The sequence below is a fragment of the Chiloscyllium punctatum genome, chromosome 38 (genome assembly GCF_047496795.1).
Source record: "Chiloscyllium punctatum isolate Juve2018m chromosome 38, sChiPun1.3, whole genome shotgun sequence".
Lineage (NCBI taxonomy): Eukaryota > Metazoa > Chordata > Chondrichthyes > Orectolobiformes > Hemiscylliidae > Chiloscyllium > Chiloscyllium punctatum.
The window spans coordinates 54,040,407-54,061,888 of NC_092776.1; the positions used below are offsets into that span (position 1 = coordinate 54,040,407).

The 21,482-nt window shown below is 40.1% G+C and overlaps 1 protein-coding gene across 1 annotated transcript in view; it reads right to left on the minus strand.

The window, feature by feature from the left end:
• Nucleotides 1–2,796: 2,796 nt before the first annotated feature.
• The window catches only part of ccdc6b (coiled-coil domain containing 6b), a 68,699-nt gene continuing 50,013 nt past the window's right edge, over nt 2,797–21,482 (minus strand). The window contains exons 7-9 of the mRNA XM_072557879.1: nt 16,831–16,931; nt 15,738–15,862; nt 2,797–8,993 (exon numbers count right to left, since the gene is read on the minus strand). Of these exons, the coding sequence (XP_072413980.1) occupies nt 8,799–8,993; nt 15,738–15,862; nt 16,831–16,931 (421 nt within the window). The 3' untranslated portion in view covers nt 2,797–8,798. The remainder of the gene's footprint in view (nt 8,994–15,737; nt 15,863–16,830; nt 16,932–21,482) is intronic.

Genomic DNA, 21,482 nt, shown 5'->3' on the forward strand with positions numbered 1-21,482 from the left:
CAGATCATATATATTGTAACTGAGCTGTAATTTAAAGTTTTTCTTTAAAGTTACTTAGGTATTTGTTGACAAAAGCACAGAGTTGCAACTTTCCTTTAGAAAATAGACCACATCAGATTGAGTAACAGCAACTGAAAATGTAAATTAATTCTTTTACTGCAAGAAATGTGGGCAGGTCTTAGCTTAGATTTCATGAGAGAAAAGGTGAATGCTTGCAGCCGGTGAAAGAAAATGTCGTGGCCCTCGCCGTCCATTTGATTCTGAAGCAGCAAGTGAGCTTGGAAAGTTATGGTAAAGCAGGTGAGTAGCTCTCAACAACCTGAACACGATGCTGAGGCATCAGTGGTTGAGGAGGTCTATAAAGAAAAAGTGGAGGATCAAGCAGCCACAAAACTAACGGAAAAAAACAAACACAATTTTATCTCAGATACTGGAACACAGGCTTGAAGTTAATTCTCATAGCCTGTATCATACTTTTGGGTGGACTCCTCTGTTACTAAAGCAATCCATGTTCAAATGCGACAAGATCTGGATACTAACCAGGCTTGAGCTGACAAGTGGGAAGTAATATTTGCACCACACAAATTCCAGGCAATACCATCTCCAAGAAGAGGTAATCTAATCACCACCCCTTGACATTCAATGGGATTACTGTTACCATTGATCAGAAACTCAACTGGACTCGCCACATATAAACAGTGGCTACATGGAACAGATCAGAGGTTGGAAATACTGCAGAAACTAGCTCACTTTCTGACTCCCCAAAACCTGTCCGTCGTCTGCAAGGCACAAGTCTGGAGTATGACAGCATATTCTCCTTTTACCTGGATGGGTGCAGATCCAATAACACAAGCAGCTTAACACCATCAGGAACAAGAGAGACTAGATTGACTTCCCATCCCCAAACATCCAAGCCCTCCACCATCAGCATTCAGTAACAACAGTGTGTATTATCAATACACTGCAGAAATCCAAAGATCCTGAGACAGTACCATCCAAACCCATGAGCACTTCCATCTAGGACAGGGCAGCAGATACACAGGAACACCACCACCTGCAACTTCCCCTCCAAACTGCAAATCTGAGCCAATATTGAACAGAAACTGAAAGAACTGCAGATGCTATAAATCAGAAATAAAAGCAGTTGCTGGAAAAGTTCAGCAGGTCTGTCAGTACCCGAGAGGAGAAATCAGTGTTAACGTTTCGGGTCCGGTTCTAAGGGTCACCAGTCCCAAAATGTCACACCTCTGCTTTCTCTGCACAGATGCTGCCAGACCTGCTGAGCTTTCCCAGTAATTTCTGTTTTTATTTCAATAGTGAAAAGATCTGGCTTTCACGAGAAATAATTCTTTTGCACTGTTAACTCAGCAGTTACAAATGACTTTAACATGCCTCCAGAATCTGTAATGGTTTTTAACAAATGTTTGAAAACAACTTCAAAGTTTGATTGTAAAGGGATCAATTTAATTTTCATGGTTATTAAGAAAGTATTATAGATCCATATGACTTAAAAAATCTCAGCTTGGAAGCAGTACCAACATGGAGATTGAAACAGACGCTGTGGTGACACTCCAGGGCATGTTGCAAGGTAATGCATTACAACTCCGGCTAAACTATCAGCACAAGTTGCCAACGGAGACACAGGAAGAGGAACACAAAATTCTTGCAAAGAATAGCATATCTTCCTCAAAAACAGTCCAGTTTCTCTGTTGAGCAGGAGACATTATCTCGGAGGCAGCGTTTGTGCAAAAAAAACCTGGAGGGCTCTGAGAATAGATAAGATGCAGTTCTGCTTTACCAGAAGCAGCCAGACTGAACAGAAGTGTTACTGGTGGGTAAGCTGAAATGGAATTCTGGAAAGCTACACCATCAGGACTTCTGCAATCCAAGGGAGATCATTTTTTTAGAAGTTGCACTGTTGCGGATAATCACAAGAAGTTCTATGGTAAAAGTTGTTGCTGGATTGGTCTCCTTAGCTACTCTGTAAAAATAAATATTTTAAGGAACGACATTGTATCTAATTTCTATTCAGAGTGAGGTGGATGCTTAAGATATCTTTATCATGTTGATGTTGACTATTCAAAGCAAAATTTACCTTGTCATTTGAAGCATCATTTGCATCTTGATTCAAGATTAATTTACATAAGATAGTTAACCTGAATAAGAATCAAAAGTGAAACCTAGTTGGCAATTGCTTCTTTGGTTGGGGGTCATTTGAGTAAATTTAATTGTTTTGGTTTATGGAGATCACACCACAGACATTGTCAAAAAAAAACTGTCGTTCATGTGCTTCTTTCTTCCCAGGTGCATTAAACCCAATATTGCTATAAATTACCTGGTGGAAGAATCCATTCTTTTTCTCCTCCAATTCCAAGTTAAAAATAAGTACCGTTGTTACAAATAGGCTAACAATGTTTACATCTGGAGAACAGTTACAGTCAAAACAAAATGTTTTCTTGTTAGTTATTTGAAGTCCCAGCTAAATTCCAGAACTTAAAGATCGCATTTATTAAAAAAGCAGCTAAACTGATGCACCTAGAGAGTTATGAAGAATCTATAAAATTGAAGCAATTCATTACTTCACACATTATCTTGCCTTTTTTTTTTAAGTATTTCGGACTGGCCTGGTTCAAACTACATAGAGTCCCAAAGCAATTTCCACAGGTTTCATTTCATAGCTGCATTCAGTGGTTTACTTGATTAACTACTGAAACAAACATCAGTGCATTAATTCCTTTATGAAAAGTTGACAGAATCCCACTGTACGTTAATAGAACATAAGGTTCTACATAGAGGGTTTGTACAAAGCATTTTATTAGCATTTTCAGTTACAAGAAAACAATCACAATGTACATGGGTTTTCTTAATGTGGTGTACGCTACCTAAAGCGTGTTAATTTGAAATAAAGACTAGAAGTTCTACACGGCTCAAGTTCCTCTACTTAGAGGCTGAAAGAAAATTCACCACAATTAGCAAATTTCAGATCAATTGACAGGGGACAAACATTTGGATTCAGACACATTTCCTGCTGTCAAGCTCAGTACTTAATAGAAGGGTGTGTGCATAAATGGGCCAAGCACTTTAGGGTGAATGAAAATGCACGTATGCAGTTGAATGCATTATTCCCACACAAAAAAAACTTGACACCACCTAAACAAAACAAAAAAAAAGGCACTTCTGTAATATTTATCTATAACTAGCCCAAAATCATAGTTTTTTTCTAAAGTATGTTGGAACCAAGTATTTCATTGTTTGCTTTATGAAGTCAACCATAAAAGATAGCCCTTGAAATGATTTCTGTAAATTTGTGAAGCACCTGAATAATCTTCAGATCGTAAACAAGTTGATTTAAGATAAACCATAATATAAACTACAATCAAATCTTATACAATGTCTTGCTTGCTATTGTAAACACTAAACTGTTTCCACATGTCAGAATTTGCTTGTTTTCATCATGTAATTCAGAAGTTGGGGTCATAGTACACTGAAAATTGTTTAAACTTGGATTAAATGTGAATCAAAGCAATCAAAGAACTACCAGATATTTTCCCCAATCTTGCATTTATCTAATGTATATTATGTACACAGAGATCTAATGACACTGAACATTCATAGTCACTAAAACAGAGGAACAAAAAAAATACAAGGAAAAATAAAACTTAGCACAACAATGTTTTTAAACTTTGCATTGCCACATCTTGCTTTAAAGAAATCAGTGTCAAGTTAAAAGCATGGACTAGGGTCTGAAATTTATGCAAAAAGATGGGACATAACTTGTTAAATTCTCATCAATGACATCTATGAATTACAAATGGAAGATAATGGTGCAATCTGAATTAAATTTGAGCCAAGTGCTTTAAAAATTCAGGTATACAAAGCAATGCAAGCACACAGAACTAACGTGGTTGAAATGTTTCAAGTCACTGAAACAAAGTGGAATTACGCGTATGTTTATACTAAAATGAGGAAGAAATTAGGACTCTGCAGTACTATATTTTAAATGTACTTTCTAATCACGTATAAATGTCGTGGCTCTCTATCTGCCCTCACAGGTAAAGTCACCATGATCCTAGAGGGCCACAGGGCTGCTCACCAACTACATGATTGGTAGTGGTTTCACCTGACATCTGGAGGTGGTAGGTACAGCTCATGGCTAAAAATATCAGGGATTATTTTGAGGGGGCAGGATTAGGGTTTTGAACTTGATAAACGGCCATGATCTCATGAATAGCAGAGCAAACTCGAGGGGTCAAACGGCCTTTCCCATCTTCAGCGAGCATGGGAAATGAACCTATGCTGTTGGTGTCAAACTGCATCACAAACCAGCCGTCCAGTCTACTTACCTGAACCAACTTGCACAACATGTTGCTCAACCAGTCACTAAGTTTGCAATCAGATGAATTTTTATTAAAGCTGAAGTTTTAGCAATAATAAACCATTTGATTGGACCTGGAGTTCTTAGCTTAAATAGCATGGAATGGCAGCTGCAGATTCAAGATACTGCTCATTGAACTTATAAAAGATTTTCAGTGTACAACATGGTGGAGAACATAATGAATGAGGAATAATGATTGGGGCAACGTATAACAGTACCAAACTCTATGACTACCAATAGGCAAGGACCAGCTGAAATTAAAACAGAAATCAGCAGTTAGGTGATTATTGAAAAGGTTGTTTGAAAACAATCAAAGCCCTAATTTGCTTGACTTTGAAAGACATATTTGTCTTCATGATAGCAATTATCATTATACAAATATGAAATTGATTGTAAAGCCCTTTGAGATGTCCTGTGAACATAAGGCACACTACATAAATGCAAGTTGCTTTGCTTTAGAATAAACACAATATGCAGAAAGTGGTACGTTCTGAAATGCAGGAATTCCCATCCATGCTGTTTTGTCCTGGATAATTGTTTTATACACCAATATTATTGGACAGCATTTACTAAAATTTCACTTGTAGATTTGAGATCCATGTAGAAACTAGTATGTACCATTGGAGTGGTTGTGCAGTTCTCTAGATGCAGTTGCCAAGATTAATTGTACAGTTAGGTTGGTCAAACACATATCACGTTGATTGTTGGGGAAGGAAGTTGTCATCTTTACCTAGCCTGGCCTACATGTGACTCCAGACACACAGCAATGTGGTTGACTCTTAACTGCCCTCTGGGCAATTTAGGATGGGAATAAATGCTGGCCTTACCATTATGGCCCTTTTCCCATGAATGAATTTTTATTTAACTGGTAAGATCAGATTAAAGAAAAAGATTGAAACCTATAACAGAGCTATTTTAATACTGGTGGTTAAAGTACCATTACTCAAAAGTTCAGATAAATTTTGTTCCACATACTCCAGCACAAAGCTTTATCAGCAAACTCTTATGGTTTAAAAGAAAATTATGCACCTACCACAATGGGTACTTGTGCCACCTCAATTCTTAAACATGGAGATCAAAGGCATAATTTAAACCAGCTCATTAAATTATCTTAAGTCTCTCCATTGGGCTTGGATCAGTAAACCCAAAACTATGGATTGGGAAGCTCACAGTAAAAAAATCTCACTGTTCTCTCTGGTAGTCTGGCCTCAACTTCACAAACATTTCACAAAGACTAGCCCAATTAACAATATGCAGATTGTTCAACATTCCTGTCTTCAGTTATCAAAACGGGCTGCAGCCAGTTTAAAAGTTGCAATTCCTAGACAGAAAATAACTCCCGTTAACCAATTGTGCCTGTATGTTTAGCAGTTAATTGTGGACAGCCCTTCCATCAGCCAAACTCAAAGGCTTTGAATCTTTTCTCCATATTTTGTGAAAAACAACAGTGGGAACCACATTTAACATCAAAAGCAGAAAAAAGGTTGACAACCTTGTATCTAAACTGAACTCAAAATCCTCCCTAATGTCAAAACTGATACAGCTCATACATCAGAATCACCTCTATAACAAAAATTACATATGGTGAAATTCAGTTGTTTTAGGTGAGAAGTTTTTGATCAAATCGAGAGAGACACTGGGGGGTACGAAGAGAAGAGAAAGATGACCATTGTGACCAGCTCATATTTGTTCCTTGAGATTTAAATCATTTAGATATTTTTCAGTAACTTTCAGACCAATTGACAAGTCACACTGACCTCCAGTGGTTACATCATAACCAGGCGAGTATGCTGACCAGCCCCTTTGCTAATGTGGCTTGCAGGTAAAATTGGATAATAGATAATGTCACCCTGTACCATAGTCTTCATGGAGGATAACTGAGACTACACAGGTGGTGAAATGTTACAAGGGATAACATCAATACCAAAGGGCTGGACACAGATAGATGTTACAAATCTAAATTGAAACAGGCAGTTTACCTCTGCTTCCTCACAAGAAAAGGGGATAGCTATTCCCTAAATTGCATAATTGTGAGGAAGCCACCAACTTTTGATTATCAAATTTCCTCTGCTGGAAACTTGTAAAACATATCTGGTCCAGTGCTACAGAACCTTGGAATTTGGGTCGTTTGGAGATAGTAGACCAGCTAAACACGGGTACAGTGGATTGATCGTGTGTTTGGGGAAGGGCCACAAGGACGCACTTGGTCTGAACTTCCCCATGATGGTTGGAGCAATGCATCTTTCAAAATCCTGGCATTAGATTTTGTACTCCTGCAACCACTTTGGGTAAACTTTTAACCACACTCAGATTTGTAGTTTCCACAGAAAGGAATGGTTTGATTTCACATTATTATCCAGAAGACCATGGCTGAAACCTCATAATAAAAAGGTCAACTTTGTTTTGGTCACAGTAGGCCTTGACCACAGCTGAGATAGGTCTCAGTACCCAAGTTTTGTATAGTATATACACTAACCAAACTACTGTACACTAGAAATTCACCAGTTGATCTTATCAGGATGTGCTGTACCTATCACTAAATTAAATCAGCATCCCTCTGTACACCAGCCTTATGGTTCTGGGGAACCACAAGCTACCTCTCTGCATTAGTATCCGCAAAAGTTGGGGATTTATTGGACTTGGTAAGCATTCCAATCCTGATCGGACAATGTTTTAAAACTCAGTATTTATATGGTGAATATCAACAGTGAATTGATAGCATTCTTGGCAATACTGGGACATTGCAACTGAACTTGATCTTGCTCTTATCTAACATCCACAGGCAGAGTTTCAAGTCAGGACTCAGCTGACAGCAATCAATTGGCCCTGCCACCCAAACTCATCTGCAGAATCACAGCTGGCTGCCTTGGCTTTGAGAAGTTACCTCAACAGAGGCCAAAATTGGCTTTGTGCTCCAAGTACCTCAGCAAAGTGTTAACTACCCAGCATAAACATATCTAGGTTTGTTGTAAACAATGGCACAAAACACAGATGGCAGCTACCTGTTCTCTTCACAGCCCTCTCCCCAGCATGGCGCTTCTCTTTTTGTTTCAAAGAAGGACACTTACATTTTTGATGCTGCTGCAAAGTGAAACCAAACAATTTATTTTTGTAGGATGAATGGAAAATTATGCTTGCGGTTACTCCCTTTTGTACAGTGTACCAGTTTCCGTATTATTGAAGCTTTCATTACAGCCAAGAACTCGCCCTCTCCGCAGCCTGCCCCTTAACTACCAAGCAATACCAAATTATTTGGCTACAATTGCATTATACCTTGGTAACTGGAAAGGATTCCACCTCAGTTAGCAGATTACACCACAATGCATCTGTTCAAAACAGTTACTTTTTTTTTCCCAGTCACATCTTCAAATCCTAATAAAAACTGATTTGGCAGCAAATAAAAACTATTTGTTCTTTCAACATGGTACTTGAATTCGCAGGATTCACCAATATTTCAGCTGATGATTTCTAGTCGTCAAAAGCAGATATTTTACAGCAGGCAACATTTGCTCAAAAAGCAGCACAACACGCCAGTTCGCTTGTCTAAATGATTTACCATCTACAAAGCCCACAGACATTAAAACCCAAGTTTACAGTTTACATCAAAAAATGTTGATTGCTGGATTGAAATATGAAATGTTATTGATATTGCCTGTTGCCACAAGCCAGATCCACAATAAATTTGTTAAGTAAACTTGGAAAATGATCCTTGCCAAAATGGTACTGATTTGCCAAAACTGGTTTTGCTGGGAAATAAAAGCAGTCACAGCACATGGCAGAAATTCAATACTGAATCTGTATTAAGCTTATATGGTGTTTATTTGGATACAAATCAGACCACCTGTAGACATTAGATTTAGTGATGGTGCTTGACAAATCTCAATATTTCCCCTAGAACTCCGTTGCCACTTTGCTCCAAAATGTAGTGCTAATTCTGTAAATGCTTGGCAAAACCCAACAAGACACAAAAGCATTAACACTGAAGCATAAACACAGCCTAGAAAACAAGACACATCATGCTTGCAATTGCTGCAAAATTTGTAATGAAAATCATCAAAAGGTCTTCTTGTGTAAGTGTGTGCGTGTGTTTTGTTTTACGAATCTGTGGAATGAAGCTTTGGAACCATCAGGACATTCAATTGTGTACTGTTATCACCAAATGGATGTGGCAGATATCTGAAGCAACAAGATGAAGGTTGTGCATGAGGTTCCAGTCAACACTGACAAAAATGCAGTAAATTAGTGTTGTGGACAAACAACACTGGCTGCCCTCCAGACAAACATTTACAACACAGTTAGCGGTGAAGCCTATATAATCTCAGTGCAAATAAGTCAAATCCAAAAGATGCCAGTTAAGCCTTTGGCTTTAGTAAACTGCTTTTATGTCATCAGTCCACTCTGGGTGCTTCACAGCACATGCACGTTATGGCGGAGGAGGAGCAGGAGGATATGCTGAAGGCTGGGGATGGGCTGGTTGGGATGCTGCACACTGAAGCGCTGGCTGGACTGGCGGAGGTGGTGGCGGTGGCAGCTGAACCACTGTCTGTGTGTTTGGGGAGGGCGGAGGTGTCGGGCGTTTGAATTTGTCAGGGCTGTTGCTTCTTCTTGGGGAAGGCCTCTGCAAAACAAACAGATGCAAATAAGCTTCAGGACATGGCGTTAGAACCATACAGATCAAAACTTTTCCAAAGTCACTTCAAACAGGACCTACTCTGCTGCCCAGAATTACTTACAAAAGAACAGCTCACTGAAACTGAAGGAGGTTCAGCTACAGGGATGCATTACAAATGATAAAACATGAACAATAACATCTGAAAATGTTAACAGTTTCACCGTTTGTGCTCAATCTGAGAAAGCAAAGTGCTAATGAAGCAGACAGAGGGTTAAGAAAGGAAATTACTGATGGGAAGGGGAAGGCCATTAAAAAATTTAAAAGGGGAATATTTTGAAATCAAAGCTTTGCTGGACAGAAACTAGATTAGTAAGTGAGGAACATTGGAAGTTAGCACAGGGCTGGCAGAGCTTTAAATTATCTTGAAAACATGTACATATGGTGGGGGAAAGAGAATGAGTAGTCAACCAAAAGTATGTTAGCATGATCAAATCTGGAGGCTACAAACCCAGACTGAAGCTTCCAACAGCAGACACACTTAGGATTGAGTGTGTGGGGCAACGTGGCAGAGATAGAAATAGAGAAAAGCCAAATAAGTGACCACTGTAATAATGTAGATGGGTGGGAGTCACCTCATCAGAGGGTCAAATATCCAAACCAAGGTTGCAAACAGCATGGCTCAATCTCTGACGATGGCCAAGGAAAAGGACAGATCAATGGTACAGGAAGAGATTCTTTGACATGGGTTTAAGATAAAATTCCAGTTTTTATAATACTTACAAGCAGACAGACCATTTTTTGGGGGTGGAAAAGAGTGAAGAAACATGCATAACGAGTAGGTCTATTCTTATCTTCACCCAAAACAACACACACATTGCAAAGACATTTATCACAATGTTAAATCATTCTCTTCACTTGAGTAACTCTCTACCAGAGAATATTGCTCATTCTTAATCCATCAAAACCCATGATCACATTAAAAATCACGATGAGGTCTCTTGGCCTTTGTGTTTCAGTGGAAATAATCTCAGCTGTCATGTCATGCAACAGTTGCAGGATTGTGAAGAGGCCTCTGTGGAACACAATCCAAAGAAACTCTCAATTTACTCCGTTGAGTATTTTGGTCAGGTTGACGAAGGCAACGGAGAGATCCTAGTTTCAAGGATGGCATTTTCCTCGGATTTGTATGGCAACAAAAATAATGTCATAGATGCTTCTTGGAAAAGGTCCACAACATTTGCTGCATCTCTGGGCAGATTTCCTCAGCCACAGAATTTTCTTTTTTTTTTGGGCAAGAGTGCACTATTCTGATCACTCCCACAGGATGAGTGCATGGTGTCTTCAGCTGAGCAAACCCTGACGAGCTTCGAAAATCTCAGCAGAAATACCATCAGAACCATGGACTTTGTTGTTTCTCCTCTGTCCAATTGTTTGAAGCAACACTCTCATTGATGGCGGTTCACCCATTGATTCTACTGCAGGATACTGGAGACAGCTTGGAGCACATCAATTGTGAGATTACTGGTTGAGTAGATGAGTCCTTACGCTCTTGTTCTGAAGCCAGCTCCACAAACATTCAAGCAAACTCTCACAAAACCAAATTATTATTAACAGGACACAGGACCCAGATGGAAGTGAAGTGTCTGTCTTGCCAGGTCCAGATTTCTCAACACTCAAGTGGCCATTAATCCAGGAAAGGGCAAATGAAAACAGCAGAGACATACAAACTCTCTCAAAGTGCAGCCACACTGAAGCGATTGGGAGAAGCTTGCTATCAATTGCTTAAAATGGTGACAACTTGTACAACAAGGTACAGAGTCCAAATTTCTCCACAATAAGACAGGTTTGGCAAGGGGGAAGCAAGTCCGCACTCTGGGTCTGAAGAAGGGTCAGTGCACCCAAACTGTTAACTCCAATTTCTCTCCACAGATGCTGACAGACCAGCTGAGCTTTTTCAGCAATTTTGGTTTTGCACTTTGGGTCCCTCATGAGACATCCTGTCCTGACTACCCAAAGATCTAAGGATCAAAAATCAGCCTGCTTAGTCACATGAAGAAAGGTCACATCAAAACCCTATGAATCAGAATAGACGACACCGTCCATCTGAAGGAGAATCAGGCTTCCATCACTACTACGATCATGATGAATCTACAATTTCAATCTACCTTCAATCTACCTGATTTAAATTTGGAAGGATTATGGAAATGGATGCATTTCTGGAATTGTGGTAATAAAGTGGTTTAAGAGATTATTAAAAGTTCACTGGAAAATGGATTTCTTTATTAAGGAAAGCTTCTTCTCAGCACACTACTGGTAACTGCTTGCTTTGCAATGGACTCATGTATCACAGTCTTAAACAGTGATTAGCTTTAAAAGGTGCTTCTTCAAGTAACTTTCAATCCATGCCCTTATTCCTGGATTTTTCTATGCAATATTATGAAACATTATCAACCGCCTTTTGAATATCCATTTCAGCCTCGTGACGTACCTGGCATACCTCTTCAAAAACATTTTATTTTTTTAAACAATACATGCATTTCAACATAGCTGTCCTCGCTTACTTTAAATGCAAGCATGTCAAAGTATCCTCAGAATTTAGATGTGAAAATGTTTGCGCACCAAACAACTATTTATCCTCTCGCTTTTTCATAGGTATGTCATCAACTCTGTACAAGTTCCATGCCACAATTTGCGTGCTTGAGGACTGAAACAAACATTGTGGTCAAAGTTGCTGCCATCTCCTCTCCAAAAGAATAACTGTAAAACTGACTTCGGTTTCAAAAGAATGAATTCTTCTCTTGGTCAACTCAAATTTCCATACCCATCTACATTTTCACCTCAATTATCATTTAGAGAAACTGATGCAAAATATTTAACATGTTAGCTTCATCTTCCACAATTGGATTCCATTCCAGTGGCCATTTTCTCTGTATGTTATTGGAAGTACTTCCTTTTGTATTTGCTAGCCTTTTATCTTATATCCTCTAAGCTCAAAAAATCTTAACACCATATTGCACTCCTTATAGTTATGATAGGTTTTCAGTCTATTAGATCGAATATCATACCCTGTATCCATTTAACTCTATCCTTTGCATAACATCTATTCACCTTGTGGACTGTTATATTTTGTACTCAATCCATTTAACATGAACAGAAATTTATAAAATTTCTTATGGCCATTGAAGTCGGTCCTGTTATACTATTATTTTATTATGCATTACTACTGCCATAATGAACAAACTGTTTGGGGTGTGGGGGGTTCCATTTCCCTAATTGTTCACCTCTGAGACATCATTTATTTAACTTTCATTGCATTTCTCAAAACTCCATCCATCCTTTTTGGATAACAAGTACACTAAGCAGCAATTCTGGAAGCATTATACAAACTTTTCCTGTGTACAACTATGGTTTCTGTACTTGAGGGATACAACTGCATGAGAAGCAGGACAGAGTTTCACAAGAGTTGATTCCTGGGGTTATGCTGAATTGTCGAACAGGTTAACCCAGCACCCATTGGATTTTAGACAAATGAGATGTGGTCTCATTGAAATATAAAAGACTGAGGCAACTTGACATCATTGATGAAAGGATGTTTACCCGTATGGGAGACACAATAACCAAGGAGACAGTTTAAATATCAAGGGGTTTCCCACATAAGACTGATGAGAAATTTTATTATTTGAAATTGAATTAGGGTCATGGAGATGTACAGCACAGAAACAGACCCTTCGGTCCAACTCGTCTTTGCCAAGACAGGATATCTAATCCAATCTAGTCTCATTTGCCAACACTTGGCCCACATCCCTCCAAACCCTTCCTATTCATATACCCATCCAGATGCCTTTTAAATGTTGTAATTGTACCAGCCTCCACCACTTCCTCTGGCAACTCATTCCATACATGTACCACCCTCTGTGTGAAGTAATTGCCCCTTAGGTCCCTTTTACATCTTTCCCTTCTCATCCTAACCCTATGCCCTCTAGTTCTAGTCTCGCCCACCCCAGGGAAAAGTCCTTGTCTATTTATCCTATCCACGTGAGTCATAATTTTATAAACCTTGAGAAGGTCACCCCTCAGTCTCCCACGCTTCAGGGAAAACAGTCCCAGCTTATTCAGCCTCACCTATAGCTCAAACCTTCCAACCCTGAGAACATCCTTGTAAATCTTTTCTGAACCGTTTCAGGCCTGTGTGGAATGCCCCTCTCAAAAGAGCAATGAAAGGCAATGTCATTGAATATTTTTAAAGGCGGAGTTAAATAGTTTCTTAACTGACAAGTAGTAAAAGTGTACTTTTTTTGAGGAAAGGGAACAGGTGATATATAATTGGTCATATTGATAATTGGACATACAGAAAATGCACCTCTCAGTCATCATCCATTTGGTGGTTCATAATGCTCACTGAAAACCCTAACAATTCTCTTCCAATTTCTTATTGCTATCCATGTGGATTCTGTCAGAGTACAATTCCCAGTATACCTTTATATCCCACATATGTAATGGAACCATTTATCAATACTGTTACATCAACTCTATTGAAAATCAAATAATGATGAATTGTTACGAAGTTGCATTAAATTTAAGTACTGCTTGGAGGATTTAAAGTTTGAAGGACTGTGGAAAGAGGATACATTTCAGGATTTGTGGTAATAAAGTGGTTTAAGAGATTATTAAAAGCTCACTGGAAAATGGATTTCTTTATTAAACAAGGCTTCGTCCAAATCATGACCAGCACACTAGTGGTAACTGCTTGCTTTGCAGTAGACTCATGTAACACTGTTTTAAACAGTGACTAGCTTGAAGAGGTGCTTCTTTTGTTTGGAGGGAAACAATCTAAGAAATGCTGAGCTCGAGATCAGATTGTTCAGAACAAGCTGCTCAGCTAATCATGCTTCATTCTAAAAATAAAACCCTTTAAATTGCTTCAGGGTTAAAGCTTTAAAAAAAAGTGTGATTGAGAAAACATCTCAAGACTGTATTTCCTGAACGAGTTGCATCTGTAAGTATTCAGACTCTGAGCACATGGATAGTTGTCTGCAGTTGTCAATGCCAAGCAAACATTACCTTATTTAAATAGATCCAATTGCCCAACTCCTCCAAAATCAAAACCATACCTCAACTCTGATTTCAATATCTTATCTGAATGACTGAGGTTTCAAGCATTGCAAAAAAAATTATTTTTTCTAACTCTTAGTTAGGAGTAAATGTAGGCTATTAAAACATGCCCTGCCACGGGACCAGCATCCTACATCCAGTTTATCCAGCTCGGTCAGAATTTTGTTTTAATGAGATCTCTTGTGCATCTCAGACATCCCAGAAACCTGCCTGGGGGTGTTTATTTACTTTATTATGCTCCATGAATTTCTCTAATACTTTGTTATATTCCTCCATGTAAACCTTCTAGACCCTTGTTCATTCCTATCCTCCCCACTTCCTTGATTAAACAATAATATTAAACACTCGCATCCAACTAATCATCGTTTAGCTTTCAAGCAAATCTGTTTTCCAAGCAGAGTTTATAATTCCTTCTTGCTATTTCATTCTGCATTGTCAGAAGTACTGTCTTTCAAGCAGAGTTGAATTTAAAATAATATAAATAATCTTGCCCTTAAGCAAGCATTTCACTTAATACTGTTAGCTAAGGTGATTTTGGTTTACTGAAGGTCAATCTTCCTGGTTCAAGTATATCACTGGAGGATTTCCTTAGGCTGGTGTCCTTGGACAAAGCATCTTCAGTTCCTTTGTCAATTATCCTCTCCACCACAAAATCAGAAATTGCAACGTTTGCTCTTGATTCCACAATGATCAGCAGCTTCACAACTCCTCAGATACAGAAGTAATGTCCATAAACAGTATGACGAGAACATCATTCTAACTTGGGCTCATTTGCAGCAACTGCACCATGCAAATGGCAGAAGCTCTCTTGTACTAAAGAGAATCTAACTCTCACCCCATGATATTCAATGGCATTAGCATTGTCAAAACACCCTGTATGTTATCAGTGACCAGAAACGGAACTGGACCAGCCATATAAATACAGATCAAACTGGAAATTCTGAGAGGAGTAACTTGCCACTAATGTCCCCAGAGCCTGCCCACTACCTGCAAGGCACAAGTCGGAGTGTGATGAAATACCCCACATTTGCCTGGATGAGTGCACTTCCAAAAAACACTCCAGAAGCTTGACTCCATCTCCTGTTGCTGCCTGGTTTGCTGTGTTCTTCCAGCTTCCTGCTTGTCTACCATCAAGGTCAGAGCAGTATGCTTGATCAACACCATCTCAAACATTCAGTCTTCACCACTGATACAATGGCAGCAGTTTGCACCACCTAAAACATGCTCAACAGCAAATCATCAAGCCTCCTTCGACAGCATCTTCCAAACCTACAATCTCGATCACCTTTAAAGTAAAGGCTGAAATAGCAACTTCTCCTCCAAGTTACTCACCAGATTGACTAGAATCAGTGAAACTACTCTGCTGTTGGGTCAAACTTCTGGAACTCCTTTTGTAACAGCACTGTGCTGCACCTACTCCAACTTGGATTGCAGCATTTCAATACTGCAGATCACCACTAGCTTCAAGGGTAATTAGGGATGAGCAATAAAAGTGCCAGTGATTCCCACATTTCATGCAAGGAAAAAAAACCCTCCATTTTTGCATGAACTGTTCCAGTTAATTAGTTTGACATCCCTCCACCATGCACAAAACTAATGATATCCGAACAGACGGAATTCACCAACGTCTTTACTCACCGCAATACCATGTGAAGTTCCCATATGCTGTACGTGAAGACCAGGTGATGTGTAATAGGACATTCCAGCACGAGTCAAAGTAGTAGGAGGAGTGAAACCAACACTGTGGCTTGCATAAGATAGTCCTAGAAAGTATTCACACACAGCTCTGGTTATTTTCCATTAACTGCTTGGGTCAAAGTACAATGCAAGTTTTATTATTTACTGAAGTATTACTTTCTTCACAAACGGCATAAAGTCATTTTTACACGCTTTTTGAGCAGAATTAGTTCATTTCTGGCTCCCTCTGGTGTCAGCATGCTTTAAGACAAGTTAAAAACACACAGCTTAACCCAGTAAAACTCAGTTGAAGAATGCTGTACAAGGTATGACAGAGCGCGATTCAAATTTTCATCCCCCACCCCAAACACAAACAGCAATCTATGATTGCAACTCTCGTGAACATTATTTAGTAGTCAGACGTTCTTTTGTTTAAAGAGGAAAATTTTCCCTCAACACCATTTGGAATCCTCTTATGAAACAGGTTGCAAGTATTAGGAGTAACGAAGTATCACTTATTTCAAATAGATAATTTCAGTGTGTCACCTCCTGCCCTTTCCCTTTCATCCTCTCCACATGTGGGGGGCCCCACTGTTACTAGCAGTCCACTGGTACTTTGGTTCACATTTGGAAGGGTATCAGCAGGTTATTGCAATCATTATGAAACTCTAGACATTAATCAAAATCAGGAACTGTAAATTCTTCCTGATTCCAGTACTGAACTCTAAATGTCAACTCTGCTTCCTTCCCAGCGACACTGCCAGACCTGCTGTTTCATCAATTAGTTTTTGTTATTGTAAGTTGCTAGTTTATTTCCCACTAACAAGCATGAAAATTAACTCTGAAGATCCCAAATTGCCAGGAATTAACTATGGCATCATTTTTTTCTGTATAGCTTAGTGTTACATGAGGCAACTCCACTGGACACTCAGTCACCTGGAAGCTTTTCTTAGAATCTTCAAATGGATATTACTCTCCACTTATCTAGAAGAATACAGCACTGGAAGATAGTAAAAATTTGTAATTCAGGCAAGTATGTCAAGACTATACATACCAGGAGATATAGGCCTGCTGGAACTCGGAGATGGCGTGTAAGGGATTGGACTGGATACAGTGCGAGGTCTAAGTCCCTGTGCAGACATCTCATTAAAATATCTGGAAAAACAGGAGAGCTGACTAAGCCACCACATATTACATTATATGTTACACAAAACCACAAGCAAAGATTCGACCAATAGAAATGATCAAAATATTTCATTTACTCTAACTCTTTTGAGCAAAATACCCCAGTAAAATTTGTATCCCAATTTTAAAACTGAAAATAATCAATGAGTTATTGCACATCATTAACCACCTCTAAACAGCAAGCTGCATAATTGGAACCTGGTGTGAAGGATCAACGGTGTGCGCCACATGCATGAAGCACGAGGGAGTTCTTGAACAATCGTTCAGAGAGACATGACCCATCTGCTTATATGCAAAAAGCATATGAATACAAAAGCATATGAGGAACCCCACTTCAGGTTTCCTTTGGGAGGTAGACTCAACGTTATGCTGCAATGTGTAAAACCAGAATAGGCTCATGACTTATTGAACTTTTGTTACTGCACTTCACCAGTTAATAAAAATCAATAATATCTTGCATAAATATTACACAGCAATGATGCCAACTCAGTAATTCCTTTGGCTATCTTTCCCTAAACACCTGTAACTGAACCAGCAAGAGAATCAGTGAATCTTGTGGTTATTCGATCATCTCAGTCTACCTGACTATAAATAGAAGGCTGAGCTCAGCTATTCATTTATGCAGCTCTTGCATGGTGATAAATGAACTAAACTTTGGAGGAATACTACCTTTATGATGCAGGGAGGTGGAAATTTAATTCAGTCTGCATTTGCATGCGAGGTTTGCTAATTTTGAACCTTTGTTTCCGACCACAGTGACAGCACTTCAAAAGTACTTCATTGACTGAAGCTTGTTAGTGTCTTGTTCTATTGCTCCAGTATAACAAACACATTTACATCTAAAATTTAGATCTGTCAACATTGTTAAAATCATTTTAATGTGTTTCCCTTTCAATGAAAGATTCCGATAGCTGTAGGATTGCTTAGGTTGCAAAAGTACTTAGCAGTGTAGATTCAGCCAGGCAGATGAGAAGTTCCCTGATTCAACTGCAATACATGTTGAGGTGTAATGGCAGAAGAGAGAGTCATTGACGTCCAGACACAAGGAAGCCTCAAAGTGCTTTGTTGGGAAAAGAGAACACCGAAGGTGATTAAGAAACCAAAAAGTTGCCAGTTTTTAAAACAAAAATGCTTGAAGAGGTAATTGAAATCCACGGGAGAACTGCCAAATCAGAATGTTCGAGGAGAAGAGTTGCAGAGGACAGGATAACATCAGCCAGTGATATTAGAACACAGGATGTGGGGAAACTGGAATAAGGTAGCACAAGAGAAGGTGGCTTGCAACAAGACAAAAGCTGAAATCCATAAAGATAGGCTAGGAATGAGGCCAGCCACGGAAAGATTTTAAGTCAAGATAGAATCTTAAAATCAACTTGTGAGGACACAGGGAAGTCGGTCTGAACAAGGTGGATAGTGGAAGGGATCAAGTGATGGATATCTATGCACTGAGCTGATGCCTTCAAAATGAGCAAAGACTCAAAATGCCCACAGGACCGTAAAAAGCAATAAGCTGACTCCAGGAGACTAAAGCCAAAACCAGCTTCTAAATCCAAACAAGTTTGATCAACTATGGGCGGTATGGTGGCTCAGTGGTTAGCACTGCTGCCTCACAGCACCAGGATCCCATGTTCGATTCCAGCCTCGGGTGACTGTCTGTGTGGAGTTTGTACATTCTCCCAGTGTCTGTGTGGGTTTCCTCCGGGTGCTCCAGTTTCCTCCCACAGTCCAAAGACATGCAAATTAGGTGAATTGGCCATGTTAAATTGCCCATAGTGTTAGGGGCATGAGTAAGAGGGAAATAGGTCTGGGTGGGTTGCTCTTCGGAGGGTCAGTTTGGACTTGTTGGGCCAAAGGGCCGGCTTCCACACTGTAGGGAATCTAATATCCACATTAGTAGCGTGCAGGTAGGAACTGGAGAACAAATGCTTGTCAATTAAAGGAAAAATATTTACACTCAGCTACGTAACAATGCTAAAAGGAAAGCGCTGTAACTTCTCTAGAATTAATCAAGGTTGAAAGCTGGGATTTAGAGGCTGCTTCAAATTATCTAACTTTAATGCAGAATGGTAATTAAATGGGTCCAAAAAGCAGAAGCAAATGTGTAGAAATGGGAGGTGAAGCTCCTGCACATGTAATATTTTCAACGTGATTGACAAGTTGTGATGGGCCAGTATCATGGAAATGGATTGTGGAGAAGAGGATGCAACAATCAGCTAAATGGCTGAGAGGATACCAGGAAGTGAACTAGGACAAGCATACAGCACGTCAGTCATCAAAATGACGATTACAATTCAGTGCTGTGGACTGGGAAGAGACCACATCAAACACTGGATGGATATTGGAACTAGGTCAATTTTCATCACATTTACTATCAACTTACAGAAAGGAAAGGAAAGGATTCTGGGTAGTCCAAGATGGAGGAGAGGAAGAATTTCTGGCTGTAACAGGTGGCTCTTTTTAGGTGTTGGAGGTGATTTCCTCGAATTGTACGAACCACAGTGACTGTTTTATAATGCTGTTGCATTGTTTTGGAACTTTGAAGAAGAAAAAAGTCAAAGGGAGAGGAACAGCACATGGTCAGCGCGGGGCAGGAGAGGGCAGGGCGGGAGGGGGGGCGAGCGCGAGCGCGGAGGGGCGCGAGAGCACGGGGGGGGGGGGCACGAGCGCGTGGAGGGGCGAAAGAGCGGAGGGGGGGGGCGCGAAAGAGCGGGGGGGGGGGGCGAAAGCGCGAGACGGGGCGAAACAGGGAGAGACAAACACTCCAACTGGCACAGCAGAGAACCTGCGCAATTACTGCCTTTGCTGTGCATCGGAGCTTGTCTGGGAAGATTAACAAACAGTGAAGTTCACAGCTAATCGTGGAAGAATATTATCTGTTTGGAAGAGGTCACAGCACAGAACATGTCTCTTGATTAAACTTAAAAAAATGCCATAAGTATTAAGTTAGCCTGGAGCAGTGTTTTGTAGAAGAACAAGATAGCATTATTTTCTGGGTCTGTAGATTGTAAGAAGCAAAAATGGACTTTAGCAGAGTGATATGCTCCTCTTGTTGGATGTGGGAGTTTAGGGAGAGTTTACGTGTTAGGATTATATCTGCAATAAATGCCGTAGGTTGTGAATCCTATCAGATTGAATGGATCGGTTGAAGAGACAGTTAGAGGCAGTGAGGAATTTACAACAACAAGGGATGTGATGGATGGTCGTTAAAGGAAGGGAGAAAAGTTGCAGATACACAGTCACAGATGGTTTAACTCCAGGAAAGATAACAGAAGTAGGTAGGTCGTGCAGGAGTCTTCTGTGGCTATCTTCATCTCAAACAAGTATGCTGTTTTGGAAATTGTAGGGGATGCTGGATTCTCGGGGATGTAGCACAAACAACCAAGGTTCTGGTATCAAGACTGGCTCTAATGCAATGAGGGGTACCGTCAGGTTCCAAGAGATCCACTGTGTTTGGGGACTCTCTCGTCAGAGGCACAGACAGATACTTCTGTGGCCAGCAGCGAAAAATCAGAATGGTGTGGCCTCCCTGGTGCCAGGATCAAGGATATCTCAGAGTGGGTGCAGAATGTTCTCAAAGGGGAGAGGAACCAGCAGGAGATCATTATACACACTGGAACCAATGACATAGGAAGGAAAACGGATGAGATTCTGAAGGGAGAATATAGAAAGTTAGGCAGGAATCTAAAAAGGGAGATCCGCGAGAGTAGTAATATCTAGATTACTCCCGGTGCGATGAGCTAACGAGGGTGGGAATAGGAGGATAGAGCATATGAATGCATGGCTGAAGAGCTGGTGTATGGGAGAAGGGTTCACTTTTTGGATCATTGGAATCTCTTCTGGGGTAGAAGTGAACTGTATAAGGAGGACGGTTTGCACCTGAATTGGAAGGGGACAAATATACTGGCAGGGAGATTTACATTACAAATTTTTTTGGTGGGGGGGGGGGAGAACCAGGGAGACAGTGAGGAAAGTGATCAATCGGACACTGGTACAGTTGAGACAGAAGTGAGTCAAAACAGTCAGGGCAGGCAGGGCCAAAGCAGAGAACAACATCACACTGATAAATTAAACTGCATTTATTTCAATGCAACAGGCCTAACAGGCAGATAAACTCAGGGCATGATTAGGAACATGGGACTGGGATATCATAGCAATTCCAGAAGCGTGGCTCAGCAATGGACAAGATTGGTAGCTTAATTGCTCCAGGATACAATTGCTACCAGAAAGGGAGGCAAGAGAGGAGGGGGATTGGAGGTTTTGATATGGGAAGGCATTACAGCTGGACTGAGGGAGGATATTCCCAGAAATACACCCAGGGAAGTTATTTGGGTTGAACTGAGAAATAAGAAAGGGGTGATCACCTTACTGGGTTTGTATTGTAGACCCCCTAATAGTCAGAGGGAAATAGAGAAACAAATTTGTAAGGAGATCTCAGTTGTCTGTAAGAATAATAGGGTGGTTATGGTCGAGGATTTTAACTTTCCAAACATAGACTGGAACTGCTATACTGTTAAGGGTTTG